Source organism: Thunnus thynnus, chromosome 21 (assembly GCF_963924715.1).
Source record: "Thunnus thynnus chromosome 21, fThuThy2.1, whole genome shotgun sequence".
NCBI lineage: Eukaryota > Metazoa > Chordata > Actinopteri > Scombriformes > Scombridae > Thunnus > Thunnus thynnus.
This window is the reverse complement of record NC_089537.1, coordinates 16,348,658-16,368,096: the sequence shown is the minus strand read 5'-3', so window position 1 is coordinate 16,368,096 and position 19,439 is coordinate 16,348,658. Positions and strand designations below refer to the sequence as shown.

The window sequence follows — 19,439 nt, the reverse complement described above, 5'->3', positions numbered from 1 at the left end:
TCATGGACAGACAGCGTGTCGCAAACAGGGATTTTTAAGAGCGACGATCAAACCAGCATCTAACGGGTCCGAGGTGACATCTGCAGGTACGTTTACCCGCTGTTTAATGTGCTGCAGCTGAGCAGCTAATTAGCTACGTAACGTTAGCTGCAAATTGACGTTAGCGGTGCACTTTTCCCGCTGAATGTTAGTTTTGTGGCTCGTTCAACAAGCTGCAGGACAACACGAGTGTTCATGTTTCTAAGTTATCATCAAGTTTTGATGATGTGGACAGAGGCTGTTTCATTCACTACCGTGTTTACAAGAGGAAGGTATCATGCTTCATATTGCAATTTAATTTAACAATAATTGAGCATTGATATTTTATATAATTTAAGATTTTATTTAAACATTGGACATCTTGAATGTCATTTTCATTTCAAGACCATGGGCAAGAGTTCCTTGCTGTCCCTTGCTGTAAGTCTGTTACAGAATAAATGGAAAACAACATTTTATTTGTCTCTCCCCCTTTTTTTTCCTTCTGATCCTTAAAATGATCTGATCCGTGACTCAAATCCGTGATACGATCCGAACCGTGAGTTTTGTGATCCGTTGCACCCCTAGTGTTAACATGTCAGCTTTGTAGACTATATTTTGTATGTCGTCCACATAGATAAGAGTGTGTAAGTCATGTATTTGATACATGCATTAATACTTTCTGATGTGAACCTACACTTCATATATTTCTGTATACTAAGAAAATACATAGGAAATATGTGTAAATCATGTGATATGTTGTCTGTTTATGATGAGAACATAAATTTGTTGTAACAATAGAACAATACTATAAATTTGAATTTCACTTTGTTGGTAAAATGACACGTTCTGAACCACTCCACCAGCTAAAATGAGCACTTCTTTGTTTAGAAACAATATGTATAAATGTCTTTAAAGAAGCAGCCTCAGGGGTTTTTGTTTTTGAAAGCAAATTGATTTATTGGCATATAAAATTGCCCCCTACGCCTCCGATTTCATCAGGTGGGGTACAATGATATAGTTTGATGCGGTTTATTGTAAGATTCCATGTTGGTTTTCCTCCTGTCCTCCCAATTTTTTGAGTCACCAGCTGCCACTGATGACAACTGACCCTAATATTTACATAACATGAGATGCTACAAGCCCTTCATAGAGACAGAAGATTGTCCTCTAAATTTTCTATTTAGATAAGAACCTATTTAATACACATGTGCATCCCAAAAACGTGTAGAGGGAAGGTATTTTGATAGTACAAACTAATGGTGAAATAGTTTTCTATTCATTACACAAGATTCATTACACAAGATATTTATAGAAGTCAGGGATTTTGGTTTTGGGTAATTCATTGCCATGTGAAATAATAGGTAGGCAACGTTTAATCCACTTAATTCTCCATTGGGTGCGATAAAGAGCAATAAATGTAACTTTTAAATTGACAACTCCTGTGTCAGAACAGAGTAAAATTAGTTAGACCATACTAAGAAGCATGTGTCTGTTAGTAACCTCCCAGTCTGTAGGTGTCAGTGTGGACAATTATTCAAGCTCAAAGAAATAAGACAGAGACGATCCTGCGCATGCGCGTGTAAAGTATACGTCAGCTCTTCTCCATTAACCGTCTTCTCAGAGCTACGTGGCCCTCACTCCTCGGACTGTCTTCTCGTTAAACACGACCTCAGACTCGGTAAGTGCCACTCAATGAAATATTGTTGTATTTTTAAATAAAAGTATAACCCATAAATTGGTGTTAGACGTTGCCTTTCATTGGTTTTGTTGGTTGGTTGTCCAGCTAACCCTAACGTTACGTCGACATGATAGCTTTTCTTACAATAGCAACTAGGAAGGAAAGAGATGCTATCCTAACTATCTTCAAATCATGATTACCAATGATAAGAGCACGTTTCTTTTTTATATACTGTTTAATATTTGTTGGGAAAAGAGAAAATTCACGGTATATTTGCGATTATAAGGTTGTGGGAGTCATAAAAAAGCTCAACGTCAGCACTGAGAGCAGTCCAAGCTTGAGCTTTAACACTGACTTTGTTTTGTTTTTCTTATTGCTTGCAGCCTAAACACCATGGATCAGGTAATGCAGTTTGTTGAGCCCAGCCGGCAGTTCGTCAAAGACTCAATAAGGCTCGTAAAAAGATGCACAAAACCCGACAGAAAAGGTATGTTCATACTTTGGCCCAGTCTTTGTTCAGTCTAACTACTCACTGTCAAGTCCTAGCTGCTCGGCTAACACATTTAAGATCCAAAGAGCGTGATGAATAATTGTCTCCATGAGGGGTAATTTGATTTTTGTTGTAGTTTAATATTGATTGTTTCTGCCCTTGTCAGAATTCCAGAAAATTGCCATGGCCACAGCGATTGGGTTTGCCATCATGGGCTTCATCGGCTTCTTTGTCAAACTCATTCACATCCCCATCAACAACATCATTGTGTAAGTAATAGAAGTAACACACATATTATTTACAAGGTGAATTTTATCCCACAGTTGCTGTCTGATGTTATTTTCAGAGTTAATTTGTTAAAAATGGTGAAATAGGTAGTGTTAATGATGATGTATTCAAGAGAAACAGTGACGAGGTGGCCCTAGAAGAGACAGGGGTTTGTCTTGATTAGATCGCTGCTCTGTCCAGGAAGGCTTTTATCTAAACTTCTAACCCCCAGCACCTCACTGATATTAGTGGTGATTCCTCAGACAGAGTGATTTACTAATTTATGTCATTAACTATCCTACCTGCTCCCTCTTCTCTGGGAGTGGGTAAATGTCTGTACCAACTGACTGCAAAGATACACAACAATCAAATTGGATATGCAGGAATTGAATATATTTTATGTTTATCCATCTGTGGAGCAATGTGGCAAGTTTATTCATCAGTATTTTACACACTATATAAAAATCCATATATTCTGTTATATGTGTAGTCTGATACTGGTCTGAAAAATTAAGATTTTAATATTTTAAAAACCATGTATTTATCTGAACAGGTCTCTAGAATCATTTAGATACTCTGTTTTATTTTCAATAGGAAAACCCACCAAAGTGTGACTCCATAATGGCAGAATTTTATGAACCTTAAATTTTGTATAGTGTTAAACCTCTTGCCCCAACGCTTTACAGACCACAAAATACAGTAAATTTAAAATGTTTATACTGTTCCACAAAAGCAAACTGCAGTAACTACGCTAACAATGAAACTGAGAAAAATGGCTTCATTATCTATATAACCAAACTATTATTACTCTGTACTATGATCAGGTTAGCTGATAATACATGGATAAAGTAAGAGTTCCTAGCAGAGAACACAAAGATTCTGTTGTTTGGATTGTCCTGAAAAGGGCATTCATTAACAGTTTGGACGGCTGTTGCAGAGCACAGCCTGGTTTTTGGTTGGATTTTGTAGTTACTGCAGTTTTTACATTTATTTTCTCTAAGATAGAGCAAGAATTAAATTAGACAATTTGTAACAAGATAAAACTGATATTTAAAAGTACAATTTCTGTCATAACTCAATTTTGACAAAAATGTAGTCACTGTTTTTTATTTTTTGCTTTTTAGCCTCTTATTGACAAAACTACCAGCAGTGATAATTAAAAATTATAGCAATTTAATGACTCTGAAGATAATCCACTTTTGTTTTTAATTAACATGAGCACAAACCATTGTTTTTATATCAGGTTTATCTTTTGCACTATTTTTTGTACATAAATGATCAAATGAAACTTATCAAAACAAAAACCATGAATGTTTGGCACATTATACAGTAGGCATTAATACAATGATGAAGTCATTTTCAGAGCAAACACACTGTTAAAATTCATGATTTTACTTGTGTGCACAGCAAGAGATAACTTCAAATTCCATGCCTTTAGGTTATTATAATAACCAGATTATCCAGTATCGCAAAGTGCATTTGGAGTTGATTGTCTGTTTTCCAAAGAAAATTATGGTATGATGCAACATTTTATACTAACACTGCCCTTCTGTTTTCTTCCAGTGGTGGTTAAATCCTGGTCAAACAAGAACACAAACTGCAGAACCCGGGGACAGGAGACGATGGTGAAAAGTGTTTATGGGGCTGGTGTGACAGGGGACTGAAGGGATGGCATTTTTACATTCTGTTCACAACATTTATATTTCGCTGTGTAAATAAAACAATGGAAACCCACAGACTGATTTGTCCTGTCTATTCCAATACCCTTGCTGCCATAAAAATATGTCTGCAATGGTTGGTTTTTATTCATTTTTTGACTCTCAGAAGTACAATATTTACCCCTCATATAAAGGCACAAATAGTTTGAAACTGATTGGAACAGATTGAGGAGGACTGTAGTCCAAGGCACATAAGTTATGATCTGCAGGCTCCCACAAGTATTGAAAGGAAGACATCAGAGCTTAAGATGATCTGTATGTAGGTATGGTGATCAATCTTTCCTGTAATTATCTTAAATTTGTCTGATATTAAATTATGCAGTTTTAATGAAAGAAACCAGATGTTGGTATGAAGTAAGGCCTGGTGTTCTCTGGTCAGTATGAGGTGCATATTCATTTGCAGGGATTAACTTCTATACAGTGAATTTTGAGTGTAACCTTGAGAAAATGAAGAAGCACAGGATGTCAAAGTTCTATAAAAAAAACCCCCAAGTGTTACTTGAATACAGTAAAAATAGACATCTTTGACATAGGTGGACAATATAATAAAATAAAAAAGGCTCCTTGGTCAGTTTTAAAATTTGCACCAGTGCTTACCAAGTCATGACTATGATAACATTTCTTTAAAGAAGTTTTATCATAGCACAACTGTAGAACAGCATTACATGTTCTAACAAGTCAAATATTGACTCATCAGAAGGATCCTCTTCTGTGTCATTCACTATCGTTCTGGATGCCCATGCTCCAAAGCAGAGGCTGGTCTGTGGTCACAGTCACAGGCTTTCTGGGGTTTCCAGGGGCAACTGGCTCGTAAGTGTTGGAGGTGCTCACCAGCTTCCCAAACTGCAGGACCTGGTTATCTGGACAAAGGAGACAGAGACATAATAGCCATTAATGCAGCAGTGATGACCGCCTGCTGAGTGATAATGTAGCATCACATTACCGACACTTTAAATTGTTAAACGATTTAGTGAGTTAAATAAGGTAATTAGTTTCCAATGTAATTAGTTATGTTGTAGATTCACATAGCCTTTGGTGGCAACTGTGTGTCAAAGCCTCATTAGAGAGGATGTGGTCTAGAAAAGTTTGTATCCCTGTGTAGCTGAGACGAGGTGGTCCACATGACTTTGCTTTGTGTTTGAGCACAGAAATTTGGACCTAGCGAGGCAGTCTGAGGCCACACAAGGTTCACAGCCAAACTACACACACACACACACACACAGAAACTCAAAGGCTATTATGCTAAGGCCACTGAGCATACTCTCACTTTGTGGTTACTGAAGTGCTAACAAATCCTCTCAAAGCGAATCCTTCAGCTGCCACTAACAGGAAAGATGACCACTGAGGTGTGCGAGCCACATGAGGCTTTTTTTATTTGGCATCCTTTATAATGACAAGCAGTGATTGAAGGAGACAGTGGCCTACAAAAAAAGGAGCAGATACACTTTTAGAGTAATTTTTCACCCATATGATGATCATAGATGAAATTTTAAAAGATTTAACTATTTCTTTTATTTCATATATTTTTCAATGATCAGGGGGGAACATGTTTTTCTCAGTGCCTATGTCCACACAATGAGACATGGTCAATAGAATAGAATTTGTTAACAGGACATTCAGTGTTATTTAGCTTTTATAAAGCTGCATAGAACATGCATAGGATGTTCCAAAAGTTGAACTGAGGGTGAACTGATTGATTCAGACCCGGAGGAACACCTGACCAACACTGACCTCCAGTGGTCAAACCAGGAAGCTCAGTAATATCTATAAACAGGGGCATCTGATTCTACCAGTGTGAGTCTCTGTGATTTGTAAGATCAGTCAAAGGACTGCGGTTGAAAGAACCTTCAAAGCTTTGAGTTAACTTTGAAACAACTTCACAACTGTTTTTGTGAGGAATTTAGTCATGCAAAATAATGAGCCTTTAAGCAAAAGTACAAATCATTAGTAGAAATATGAATTTGAGTGCCATTTTTCACATTAACTGTTACATTTATGCACGCATCATTTGCTCTGAACAAGCTGAGCTGACAAGCACCCTGGGAGTGGAGCTGTTGCATCGTGTCTAATGTGAAAAGGGCAAACCTGCCATAGAAGATATTCACCTGAGGCTTTCTGTTGCAACCATATTAATTCACTTTTATCTCCGACTATTTTGGTATGGTCTTACCATCTGCAGCAAATTAAATAGTACAACATTGCTAACAGATTTTCTAACCATCCAGGGTCAGCAAATCTGCCGAATTTTGCTTTAGTTGTGTTCAAATTTTCTTTTTATCAATTCATGGAGAATCCAAAAAAGTTCTTCTGTAGCTGTTGTCTCTGATTCAAGCAAGTTTTTTTGTAAGGCTTTCATGTGTTTGTGTCTCAGCAACTTAACAAACCAAGATGCACAGTAGCTTGTTTTCTTTTTGTATCTAAAGCACTCGAGCAGTGGCTGTTATTAGCACTGACTTGATTTTTTCAGCCATTTTGATCTAATTATCTGGTTTGCCTGCTTGGTGAAAGTGAGTTGAAGGATTAGTGCTCTGAGTGGCACAAACCACAGTTGTAACTAGTTTACACCCCATTAATGGCTCTATTTTATTAGAATTTGTGAGACTAATATTATTATCAGCTCCACTGAAAACAGTGTGCCTGATTATTGTTGCTATACAGATAAAAGAAAATCCTTTTGACTGGCTAGGTAACTTGAAAGAGTTGTTTTACATGTGAATATAGTACAGTACAACATCCTTATAGTGTATGGGAAACTGTGTATAAGGTACTAAAATAACATTCTCTATGTACAAAACATGTATAATTGAAATGTGTAACAACATAAAATTGTGATAGATTAGTAAGAGTAAATTTTCAGAACTTGACTGAAGACATTTCTCAAAAGCATCACTTTAGCAAAAGTAAAGTAATCATTAAGCTGTAAGTTTGGTGCTGTTCAAAGGGCCAATTTTCCTCCAATCTCAGAAAATTTGGTGCCAAGACAACTGTGGTACATCATTAGTGCAAAATATCTTACATTAGTCCAAAGTATTTCGTGGGTTTTGTAAATTTTGATAAAATAAAAATGTAACACTCTGCACTGAGACACATGAATTCTTGGTCTGTCAATTTTATAAAAGTGTTCCATCGTTTTAAGTGTGCCAATACAGGAATAATGAACAATTCTTGAGACATACAGCTGAAATATCTATTCTCTTGTGAAGAATAAAGAGACTAATTAATCATACAACCTGATTTAGCAAATGCTACGCCTCAAACATCAGAATATTGCATACTATTAACCCGACCCAACACTTGATAATTGCATTGTTTCAACAGCCTTCTAGAAGAGACAAAACATGAAGCGCATTAGAAAATAAGAATTTTATGAATATGCAAAAGCAGTTTTGGTGCAATCACTTCAAGCAAAGGCAAAAATGAACACAAAGGAACAAAGACAGGAGAGAATGAAGCAAATCATTTGTCCACAGGCGCCTGCACGCACATCAAACAGGGACAAAAAGAGCCTATTCTGCTTCAAAGACTGCCAAACAAGCATGGTATTAAGACCAGCTTGACTCAGAACAGGCAAGGAAAATAAGTTGTATGTGAAGTTATGGTACTTAATAACCGAGTGAGCATTGAGCCAGAGTCACTATGCTTTGGGTGTATGAGAATTACGTCTAGCCTGAAGTTGTCTCCGTTTCCACAAAGTTCATACCAGCGGAGCCAAAAGGGTCGTCTGAGAGCAGAGAGAAGTCAATGCAGATATTGTAACATTTTGCGGTATGTGTGAGTGGGCGCATGAACTTTTATTGCTCTCTTTGGGAGCATCAAAAAGTCCTCATGCATTCAAATGAACATAAACAAAAATCTCTGTGTGGATTCTCATAAAAAAAAGATGAGAATTTTAGGTTAGTAGTCTTTGTGTAACATTTGGATTAGGGTTCCCATAATTTATTAATAATAAAACTTAACAGTATAATTAGAGAGCATAATGCAGTATTTTGCAACTAGCTTCTAAGAAGACACCAATTCACCAGCGTGCTGCTAACACGCTGCACCAGGCTGCAAAAACCCTCCATAGCAGTTAATAAAAATGATTTTTATTTTTATTAGTGTGATATTAATGTGAAAGAGGAAAGTAAATGCTAAAAAAAGATGTAGCCAGGGGGTGAAATAGCAGTGGTAAATGTAATGATCACAACTAACACCAGAGGCAGCAGAGCACTACAGCACAGTAACAAGTGTTTGGAGTCTTGTTCAACAGGATGGAACCCACATTTAGTAACATGCATTATCTAAGTCAGCCTCTCATACACACATACATTTACAAACAAACACACACACACACACACACACATACATACACACGTGCAAAGTCTTTACCAAGCACAAAAGGCTTTTCAGACGGCTTCATTAGTAATCCCCTCCTCAAAGCTGATACCGATCAATAACGGCCCCCATTGCAGTAGGGGACCGAAATGAGCGTTGCACCCTCCAGTGATAACAATGGAGATGTTTGCTGCCTGTAATTGCATTTCCAGCGCCACAGCCGAAAGGGCCCGTCAGCTGTAAGTAGACCGTATTTACACAACAAATTACCCAGGAGAGAGGGTGGGCGAGGAGGGGAGAGACTCGCAGACACTCGCACTGAGTGGGCAGGTAGAGAGGTAGAGGAATTATGGGTGTTTGGGGCCTTTTTTTTTTTTTTTTAAAAAGGGAGAGAGGACGGTTGCTGCTCTATTCTTGTCTCTCAATGGGGTTTTTTTTGTGTAAAAACATGTTAAAGGTGCTCAAAAAATAGTGTCAAATTATCTGTGATGCATCAGTATACTGTAATCACCAACAGGACCACAGGCAGGGTAAGTGGTAGTCTCTATTTAAAGCCAGTGTACACACATATTTAAAATGTGTGCATTTGTTTTACTTCTCTTTACTGTACACTTTGAAAACATTTCTCTATCCAGTTTTCAGTCTTGTCATCAGTGATCCTGTTTATTGATGCTAATTTTACTGATCACTCACAGGATGTAACTGTTAATTGAAAGGAACCCATTGCACCTTTAAAATATCATCTAGCAAGTCGCTGCGCTCCCAGTACAAACCGAAACAGATTATTTTCCCATCATATCTGAATGTGTTTAGCGAGGAACGCGTGTCCCCTTTTAACACGACTTGTCATCCAGAGGCAAATTGAACTCATTCAGTCAGGGCGTTAGATGCTTCTCTCCTTTAGACCAGTGTGCTATCAAATTTCATCACGCTTCACAGTTCGGGAGAGAAAATCATTTTCTATAAATCATGTTTGTTCAATACTGAGCTGTCCAATTACTAAAATGAGGTGAATGTACGACTGTGTTTCGCACCAAAGTCTGCAGCTGGCTCACCATCTTCAGAGAGACACTGCATGTAATGATAATAACTAGACTGTAAAGAATCTATACTTGTTTAAAGTGAAACTGGAAAAAAGTAATAAGAAAGATATTTAATGGGGTCAAGTCTGATCTAAGACCTGTTTCATCTTAGATCTACCACACCATCCTGGAGAATACACTGTTATCTTTAGAAAGAACTATATATCTTTCAAAACCATGAAATGAATAAATTGTAAGCTCACAATTGTCTGCGGTTTGGAGAACAGGACATGAAGAAAATCCTGATGGGTGTTTCTTCCTTTTTCTGGACAACTTTTTGCTGGTTGAACCATTCAGATGCAAAATAACGTGTTTGTGCTGTTGAATCGAATCCTTTGGAGTGCAACCAATACAACACCACTCCATGACAAACCCCAACCCCCCCCAAAGAACACTATACTGATATTATCTAAAATGTACAAATGCTTCCAATCTTTGCCGTGGTAAAATTAGCTAAGAAACATTATGGCAGAGTGCTTCATATCATCCTGTGATTTCAGCAGTGTCCTTCTTCCCTCCACCTGACATTCTCCTTACATTTAAAGCTATTTATTGGCAACGACATAAGCCAAGGCATGCGCTAGCACTGTTAGCACCATCTGCTGTGCAACGATAGTCGCTTCCATTAAATGTTTATGATGGCGCTGCTGGGTTTGTCTAAGAGTGCGAGGTGACAAACATTGTTCTGGCTTAAGTTGACCTTCAGATAAGGAAACTGCTTTCTGCTGGGGAATGCACTATCAGTCAGTCGAGAAACAAAAGTGCAAAGAGACACGGCGGCAAATTATATATTTTGATATCAGAGGTTGATTGTGGGGGAGAAGTCAATGTTCTTGTGTTTTGCTTGATGGAAGGGTTGAGAGGCTGATGTGTTTGTGCAAATTAATATCATGTCATGAATACTTGAGTGTATGCATTTCCATACATGCGTGTGTGCACTCCTCTCCTCTGCCTCCTTGCTAGTCTGCAGCTCCACTGGAGGTACGAGCAGCGGCTCACATCAGGTCGCTCTTCACACCCCCTCTGCCCCCACCCACCCCCCCGTGTGTGATGTGCACAGCGTCAGAAATCTACAAATCCGTAAATAAAACCATAAAACAGCAGTTTTCCCTCCCGCTGCCACGCCGCACCGCTGGAGCTGGAGCAAAGGAGAGAGGGAGGAAATGAGAGGGGCGGGCGGGAGAGAGAGAGAGAGAGAGAGAGTTAGGAGAGAAGAGATGAGGGTGGGGGTGGAGAGGGCAGCGAGAGGCGGCGGCATTATGTAGAAAGGTGTAGCAGAGGAAGAGAGTGGAGAGAGAACATGTGTAGAAAGGGGATATGAAGGAAAAAGCAAGACAGAGAGATAAAAGAAGAATAGATTAATTTCTTTAGACTGAATCCCTGCAAGAATGAGACAAAAACACTAGGCGAGAGAACAGATAGAAAAAACATAAGTGGGAAAAAAAAAAACAAAAGAGATATGAAAAGAATAGGAGAATGTCAGAGTGCGTGTTTGCATCTAGAAAAAAAAGAAGGAAAAGGAGAGATCTTACAGTAGAGATGTCTGCCTGTGGCAGGGACACTGGGTAAGACCTCATTGAACCAAGTTTGTCAGACACATCTATCTGTTTGACTACAAGATAAAGTACATTGCTTTACCCTCCTTTGAAAACAATCTTTAGAGTGCTTCCTGAATACTGAAATCTCAGGCTGCACACACTGCTTAAGGCGTAAGCTCCAGCGCTTCATCTCAGCAGCAGAGAAAAACTCTAAAGGCAGTGCTGTCAACATATTGTTAGATCTATTGATTCTGATTTATTTGAAAATGTTTTTTTTGTTGCCTAGCTGTTTCACATTTAGAGAATGGGATCCTACTTTTCTAATAAGGTTTACAGCACAAAACCTCACCTAAAATTTCAATACAAGGAAAAACCCCTGCTGCTTTAGTCAAACGAGTATTTATTGATAAAGCATGAGCTTCCTCTTGTAGCAAAAGGGGCCAGTAGGATGGCTGTCTGCATCTATGTTCATCACCACCTTCACATTTACGTCAAAGGTCAGGGACAGTAGGGGTGTCATGATTCTCCAAATCCTCGATTCAATTTGACTTTTGATTTTAAGGTCACAATTCGATTCGATTTTTTTTTTCTCAGCACTGACGGCTGCGCTGTCTATCAAGTCTGTTAGACTATCAAGTTTTAATTTGTAAAGATCAATAGATCATTGGTTTTATGCCAACTTCCATTTACATTGTCAAATTCTTCTTTAAAAAGATAGGCTACATGGTATCATGTGTGATATAACCGCCATTTTTTTTTGGTATGTACCACACCAAGGTGTAATGGTCAAATTTAAGTAATTTATTTAAAATGTAATAACAATAACTTATTTCAGTAGTCAATTGGGAACAAAAGAAGAGCCACTAGATGGCAGAAGGGTACTTTACAACAACAGCTGTAAAAAGTGAAAATTAGGTTGTAGCTCATTGTCTACCTTACTACATTAGGAAAGAGGCTTTGTTTGTGTTTTAACAGTTATTGATCCAGGAAGTTTGAATCTATCAATATATTTCCAACTTTACCGTGTAAGTGTGTAGCATAACCTACAAACTGTAATTTTTCTGTCAACGTCGTGTTCTTTGTTTACACAACTCACGGTGAAGGCAAAATGTTTCCATGCCGGTGACTTCAGGGAAGTTGTTTCTCCATTGTCTCCGACTCCGGCAGTAGCCATGGTGTCTCGAAAAGTAACGCAGCTGCAGACTACTGGTAAGCTACACTGTGTCATCTTTGAAATGTTTTGGACACGCGCAAGTAGGCAGGGGTGGAAGAAAAAAAATACAGGGAGAATCACCGATCCTACTTTTTCAAAGGTCGAAATCAAACGCTCAATTCGATTGATTTTTGATTAAGAACTGAAATCCTGACACCTAAGGGGCAGTTACAGAAAAGTGCTGTTCTAGTCTGTTCCAACAATGGATATATCTAATTAGGCTACATGCTACTCAGACTGCTCTTTGACTCAAAACTGTCAAAATACTGCATCACTATAAATTTTCCCTGTGATTCTTTATGTTCAGAGTGTAACCAAAAATATGGAACATGTAGATTCCTTATTAAAACACTGTCTCATTTGCATGCCGAGGTGTTTGTGAAGGCTTACATTTCATAGAAAGCGTGCTCTCATTAACAGTGAGGGCAAGCTTTCTAATCTTGCCCAAAGTTTACTTTTAATTACGATTTCTCAATTGCTTCGGCTTGCTGAGAGACTTTGCCGCCAAAATCCATCTGTGTTCACATGTTTGCCTTTTATCAAACTCAGCACCTGCCTGTGTTGGATTTGTGCACGTGTGTGTCCATTCGTCTCACGCTGCACCAGTTTGTGTGTTTATGCGTGCGTTCAGAGGTGCCGGTGCCTTGAAATGTTGCGTTTGTCTTTAAGTGTGTGTGTGTGTGTGTGTGTTTCTTTGTGCAGCGCCGAGAGAATGAGTTTACAAACCCCATCTGGTGGGTCATTTGAAGGTCCTTTACCATTCTGATGACATTTTAAATACACTGCTTCACTGTGTTTGGAATAGCTTGTATGTACGTGTGTGTGAGTGTTTGTGTGTGTGTGTAGGTGTGAGGCTTTATTTGTGTATTAAGTATAGTATTTGGAAGGGTTGGAGAAAGAGAGAGACAGTGAGAGGGAAGAGATGCTTGTGGATATGTAAAATGTATTGATGGAGTGTGTGTCTTTCTGTACACCTGACTCAAATGAACACGTGTCAGATTTTATGTATTAGAGGTAGCCAATAAATCTTAAGTCTTCTATCATAATTTATGTAGTGTTAGATTATGATAGACACTGTACTGCGTATAACATGATAAAGTACATTTAATCAGAAGAGAATTTGCATTGGGTGATAATGACAAACACCTTAATAAACACCTTGATATCACTATGTAATGCTATACTGTAATTTATAATGGAACTATGGTGACAGAAAAAGTGGATTTACTGTTCATTTACTTAATTAGGTCTCAAATAAGCTCAGAAAATTCTAACACAGCGTTTCTTTAGATTTTAATTATATCAGACTTCATTTTTGACACTATTTATGGTGGGCATTTTCCAGCAATAGCCATTCAATGCATTTGCATTCTGTAATTGCCAAATTATATCGTAGATTTCATGGTTCCTGTTCTACTTGGATTCAAATTGCGTACATGCAACACTTTACGGAATGCAGAGATTGCGGAAAATTAGATCAAGAGTTCAGTTTGTTTGAGTGATCTCGGGTGAGCAGAAACCCACTTGCAGTTACCACTAGTAACCACAGCTGTCACCAAATCAACCAGGAGTGAAATGTTAAGGATTGTAACTTTAAAGTGGCTGTAATTGATATTTTTTTATAATAACAATGTATCAAATATAGATGTGTAATGTAAAAGGCATCGCTTGTAGTGATGAACCTGCAGAGAATTACCACCTGACTGTGCAGCTCCTCTCAGCTTTATGGAGCTTTATAGTGAGTCTCAGCTCATTGTTTAGTTGTCTGGCTACAACTTCAATGTTTTTTCGCTCTCACCGCTTTCATAGTGTTGTTTTGACTGCAGCAGGCAGCTGTTTCTATAGCAAAAGCTATAAAAAAAAAAAACCCTATATACTACCTGCTCAGCACCAAGCGGCAAACAGACACAATTAGCTGTACATTAGCTGGTGAACATAGTGGAGCATTTAGCTAAATATTTCCCTCAAGAGTTGATAGAGCACAAAAAAGAGCTAAAGGAGAGTGAATGTTGGAGTTCATTAGGTGGACAGAAACATGACTTCAAATGAATGACAATGTTGCTCTGTAACTGCTTTGCGTTTAAATAACCAACTGTTTGCTAACTGGTTCGCCATATCAACTTAAAAGGTTATGATATGACAGTGTTGTGTTCATCATTTAATGCGGGTTTTAAGACCTGAAAAGACATTTTCACAAACATTTAAGACATACAATATCCTGATAACTACATAACTATATTGAATCTTATGTCATAATATCGATATCAATTGATTTATTGTCCAGTTCTAGAGTCAACATGTGTTTGTCTCAGTGTGTGTATGAGTGTCTTGGTGCTTGGTGGTGAATGGATGTATGAGCCTGATGATGCTGAAGTCATACGGGACAGGGTAGGAACCAGTGTTGTAGAGTACTAGCAGCTTATTTGCATATCAAGCTAAATGGAAACCTTACAGGGGAAAGCCTCTGACAGTGATTGTTCATGGTCTATAGAAGTGTCTCACATTCCTAACACACATGTTTATATATATATATGTATTTGTATGTGTGTGTGTACCCACACATAAAAGGAAACAAGCAGTGAAACACAAACAAGAGCACAATGAACAATGGAAACAAGTGCACACACACACACACACACACACACACACACACACACACACACACACACACACACACACACACACACACACACACACACACACACACACACACACACACATATGCACTCCCACTAAAACAAAACACAAGCACATAAAAGAAAAGATACATTCATACTCGCCCACCCACACACACGCTATGTGAGGAAGACTTGGTTTGGGAATGACAGCTATTCATTATGATCCACGCTAAGCCGAAAACATCATGACGAAGCAGGTTTTAACGCACACAATCACACACACACGTACACACACATGCCAGCCAGAAGCCATAACTCAGAGTGTGTTGCTGCAGGATGAAGGGTTTTTAATATTAAGCTGTCAGATGGGAGAGGGCTGAGTCACAAAGAAATGACTAAGGAGGTTTTCCGCACGCCAGCACATAACGCACACTTGGACACACACATTTGATAGCAGAGTTCTGTCGGCCACCGACGGAGAACTATTGTGTGACTGACCTTCATAACTGTAATCGTCCATAAGGGTCTTGCTTTTTATTTGTTGGAATACAGTTTTTCGGTTAAAAGATTTAAAAGTCCTCGAAATGCACACTTGGAGGATTTTCATCTGCTGACAATAGCTCTTGACCCCCATTTACTTCTTTGGAACCCAATAGATGGCGGCATATGAGAAGCATAATGTGAAATGAGTGTTTAAAGACACAACGAAAAGCCCGAGGCGTGTGTTGGCCGTTTAAACTGCAGCGGTTTTGACTGAGCTCCACATTGTATTTCAAAAGTGCTGGAGAGATGCGTGTGTGTGTGTGTGTGTGTTTAGTTGAAGTTCTCAATTCAAAGTCTCAAAATTCTCTGGCTTCCAACGTGACAAAATGAAAAATAAGACATTGCACATGTGCTATTCCTAAAATATTAGAAAGTTAATTGTAAACATTAGCACAAAGTCTCTTTAACACCATAAAAAGAACCACACTACATGATACACTACATTGATCAAACTAAATATTGCCACATCTTCAGATAGGACTGTGATACAACATTATTTGGATGCAAAATCCAAACTCATAAAATCATAAAATATCATTATATTGTCAAAGATCATAAGAAGATTTCTGATGTTTATGACTTGAACAATGTAATTTTCACTCTAAACATACACAAGCCATTCATTAAAGCTATGGAAGATTGCCATCTTAAACCATCATTCAAAGCCAGAGGCAACAGATTTAATGTGTCTCCCATTTAAACTGAGTACAATGTGCTTGATTTAAAACATTCAGTCATCTTCTTAAAGCCAGACAGTCTTTGTCATAACCGCAATTCACAGTGCATTTGTCTGTTTAGCTTGAGTTCTTTTGTAAATGAAGGAATAAGGTTTTTACAAATCCTTTTAATGACTGCCACGGACGGTTTTATCTCTTAAAAGTAGCCTTCATATCACTAATGTTAAAGTACTGAACAATTCTACAAAAAGCAATAACTATAAAAGCAAAGGAGAAAATTAAAAATTAAGCCAAGACAGAACCTTCTAACAGGTTCTGGCTTTTAAAAATAGTTGAGAATTTAAAAGTCCAACTCACCCGAAAAAGTTATATGTATCTCACTGACACAGCAAGTGCAAGCAAATCATCCTATATTTTCTACATATACAGTACCAGTCAAAAGTTTGGACACCTTCCCATTCACTTGAATGAGAGAGTGTGTCCTCCAATTTTTGACCTCCTGTAACCAGCTTCTTCCTGTTGTCTTCCCCTAAAATCCAACCTCAGCATGACGCCTTGGTTTCTTTTTAAGTCAAGGGATAATGTTACCTTAAAATTTCAAGCAGTGAATATCAATGCTAGGGCAGTTTACACTGTGCATACATACTCTACATACTATAGGCTAATTAGTTCAGCCTCTAACTGATACATTATGCTGTTAGTGAGTTGATACAGGGATTCATAAGCTGTTCAAAAAGTTATAATGTCAATAACAGTGGGCCTTAGTGGGTTAAATTTCCATACTTCCAAGCTTTGAATGTGCTTCTCATTAGACTTTATCTTGAATCTGTGTGTATTTGTTATAGGGATATGCTGTCATTAATTGTTTGCAGAAGGTAATAGGGGATCTTTGCTGCATACTTATTGCACCTATGGATGCTGCTGTTTGGTCTTCCTAATGTACAGGCTTCAAGGGAAAAAAATACTGCAGCAATGTGTAGGTGTGCGTTAAGCAGCATAATGACCTTGGATTCATGGGTTAGCAACAGTTCTTTTAAACGGTGACTAAACGGGGATGAAAATTGCAGAAAATAATACAGGTCATTAACATCCCAACTACAGTGCTTAGTGGCTTCAGTATGAGATATCAGTGTGTGTGTGTGAAGCTTGCAGAGCTGAATATGATTCAGACTCTGCAAGATTTAATGCCAAACACTGCTTAACATTATAATCAGTGTAAATAAATCCATAATACTAGAGGGAATGCAGAGCATACCCCGACCTCCAAATAACTGTAGGCATTATGATGGTCGAACATTCACACATTCACACATGCATTAGCACAGTATGATAAGAGGGTCGCTGTGCAGAACTTATGCATGTCAGTGGTTTCCACTGGGTTCCTCCTCTGCTACTGTCATGGCTGTGGAGACTCAATGACATCCCTTTATGTCAGATTAATGTTACAGTGGATATTTGCTGTGGGCGGTCCACTGCCTCCCTTTCATTGCGGGGTAGAGCAAGGGCAATGGGATGCACAACAGCAAAGAAAATGAGCAAGGGGAAAGTATTAGTTAGGGCTACTTTATGCAAAGAAATTGGCAAGGGTCTTAAGGTGTTACTGTAGGCACCACCAATCAACAATCGGAGCTTGGCCAACAAAAGCTTGGTTTGGGTTTATGTACCCGGGCATGACCAATCAAGAGTGCATCCTTATTTTGCACAATTGTTGGTATCAGCGACCCGGTTTGAGTCTGCTATTTAAGCTGGCAACAAAGTGCAATATGTAATTTGGAACTAAATGACCATATTTAACATGGTATACAATATTTTGCTCACCATTACAGACTCTGTTTTCCTTGAGATTTTATCTGTTATTCCTTCTTGCAGGATACAGTGTACTAAAGCGCTGGACTGAGTGACACTGCACTTCCATTTTTGCATGTATATCAAAAAAACAGCCAGTGGCCGAACCTACAAAGTATGCATGTGTGAACAGTCAGGTCTCTCTCACGCTGACTCACGCCATGTTTCATTTTGAGATCTGATTGAAATGCGTCATGTGAAATTGAAAAACCCCGGTACCGTTTATGATTTGCATTTACAGTGTTAAACTTAAAGATTGCCAAACATGAATTCTATGCAGGTAGAACAGGCACATGAACCTAAAAACAAACATCAGGATGGCTTCCACAGACGGTTCAAGTAAGAAACAGATGCACTGCTTGACATTTTGAATCAGGACAATTTCGCAAAGCTAGAAAATGTGCAGCACTGCTGGGAGCAACAGATCAGTAGAGCTAAAAAGAACAAAGGCAAAAGAATAAGTTTATAATGAGCATGTAACTACTGAGAAGTAGTTGGAAAAGAAGGATTGGCCTCCCCTGAGTAGAGAGAGTAATATGAGCAGAGGTTGATGGATTAGGATGAATACAAAAGCAAGAATAAGAAATTTGACAAAAGTTATCATTGGAATATTGTTTGCTTTCTCCAAATTTAAAACTTTTAAAGTTGAACTTACATATCATAATCAAAACACACACTCCCAGAATGGCCAGCAGTTATCAAGCCACCAGTCAGGTTGACTAGGAGAGAAGTGGAGGCTAACGGCTGTATTGCTGTGTAAGACTCTCAACTATGAATTGCCAGTTAATGCTCTCCAGTCTGTACTATTATTTTTACATTTCCGGTTTAAAAACACATCAGGAAACAACAATCACTGGATAATAGAGATCATCTCACATCCCACCTCTAGGTTGACTTTTTCAGAGCTCCAAAATGTCACAGATTAAGTGGAGCCAGAAGCAGAAGCCTGGAGTGTGTCCAGAAAGATGTGACAGGCCACAAGAAAACTGCTGCCACAGTTAGACGATGGGGCGGGGGCGGCGGTGGGGGGGGGGGGGGGGGGGTTGCAGCATGAAAGAGAAACTATCCTTGAGCACAGGTAATCACGTCAGTCTTAGTGGTGTTGTTTGAAAGAAGGTGGATGTCTGGTTACAGAACAAATGCTATAAATATAGAAAACTGTCAACAAGCAGGGGAACAAGAATAACTTCATAGAATTTCCTTTTATTGTTTGGCAAAACTACAGAGACTTAATGGAAAATATACTCTGCAATCATATTTAAATGTCTCAGAGATTGAAGAAGAAAATTTCATGGTTACAAGAGCAATAAGACGGCGCTATTACCTACTCTAGGGTTACAATACTGATCTTTTTGTTATTTCAGAAATCTGTGTTCACTCCATCATATCAAAGCCACGCAGTGCTACACCCATTGTACCCAGGTCAAAAACAGGACTG

At 38.5% G+C, this 19,439-nt stretch overlaps 2 protein-coding genes across 4 annotated transcripts in view; one reads left to right on the top strand and one right to left on the bottom strand.

Annotated features, from left to right (window-relative positions):
• The first annotated feature begins 1,563 nt into the window (after positions 1–1,563).
• Positions 1,564–4,189, top strand: sec61g (SEC61 translocon subunit gamma). Its single transcript, XM_067577704.1, has 4 exons — positions 1,564–1,696; positions 2,080–2,183; positions 2,353–2,455; positions 4,017–4,189. The coding sequence occupies exons 2-4, from the start codon at positions 2,090–2,092 to the stop codon at positions 4,024–4,026; spliced, it is 207 nt and encodes a 68-aa protein (XP_067433805.1). The 5' UTR covers positions 1,564–1,696; positions 2,080–2,089; the 3' UTR covers positions 4,027–4,189.
• tpk1 (thiamin pyrophosphokinase 1) overlaps positions 4,019–19,439 on the bottom strand; it is a 71,041-nt gene continuing 55,620 nt past the window's right edge. For all 3 annotated transcript variants that reach the window (XM_067577701.1, XM_067577702.1, XM_067577703.1), the window contains exon 9: positions 4,019–5,031. In XM_067577701.1, the coding sequence (XP_067433802.1) occupies positions 4,886–5,031 (146 nt within the window). In that variant the 3' untranslated portion in view covers positions 4,019–4,885. The remainder of the gene's footprint in view (positions 5,032–19,439) is intronic.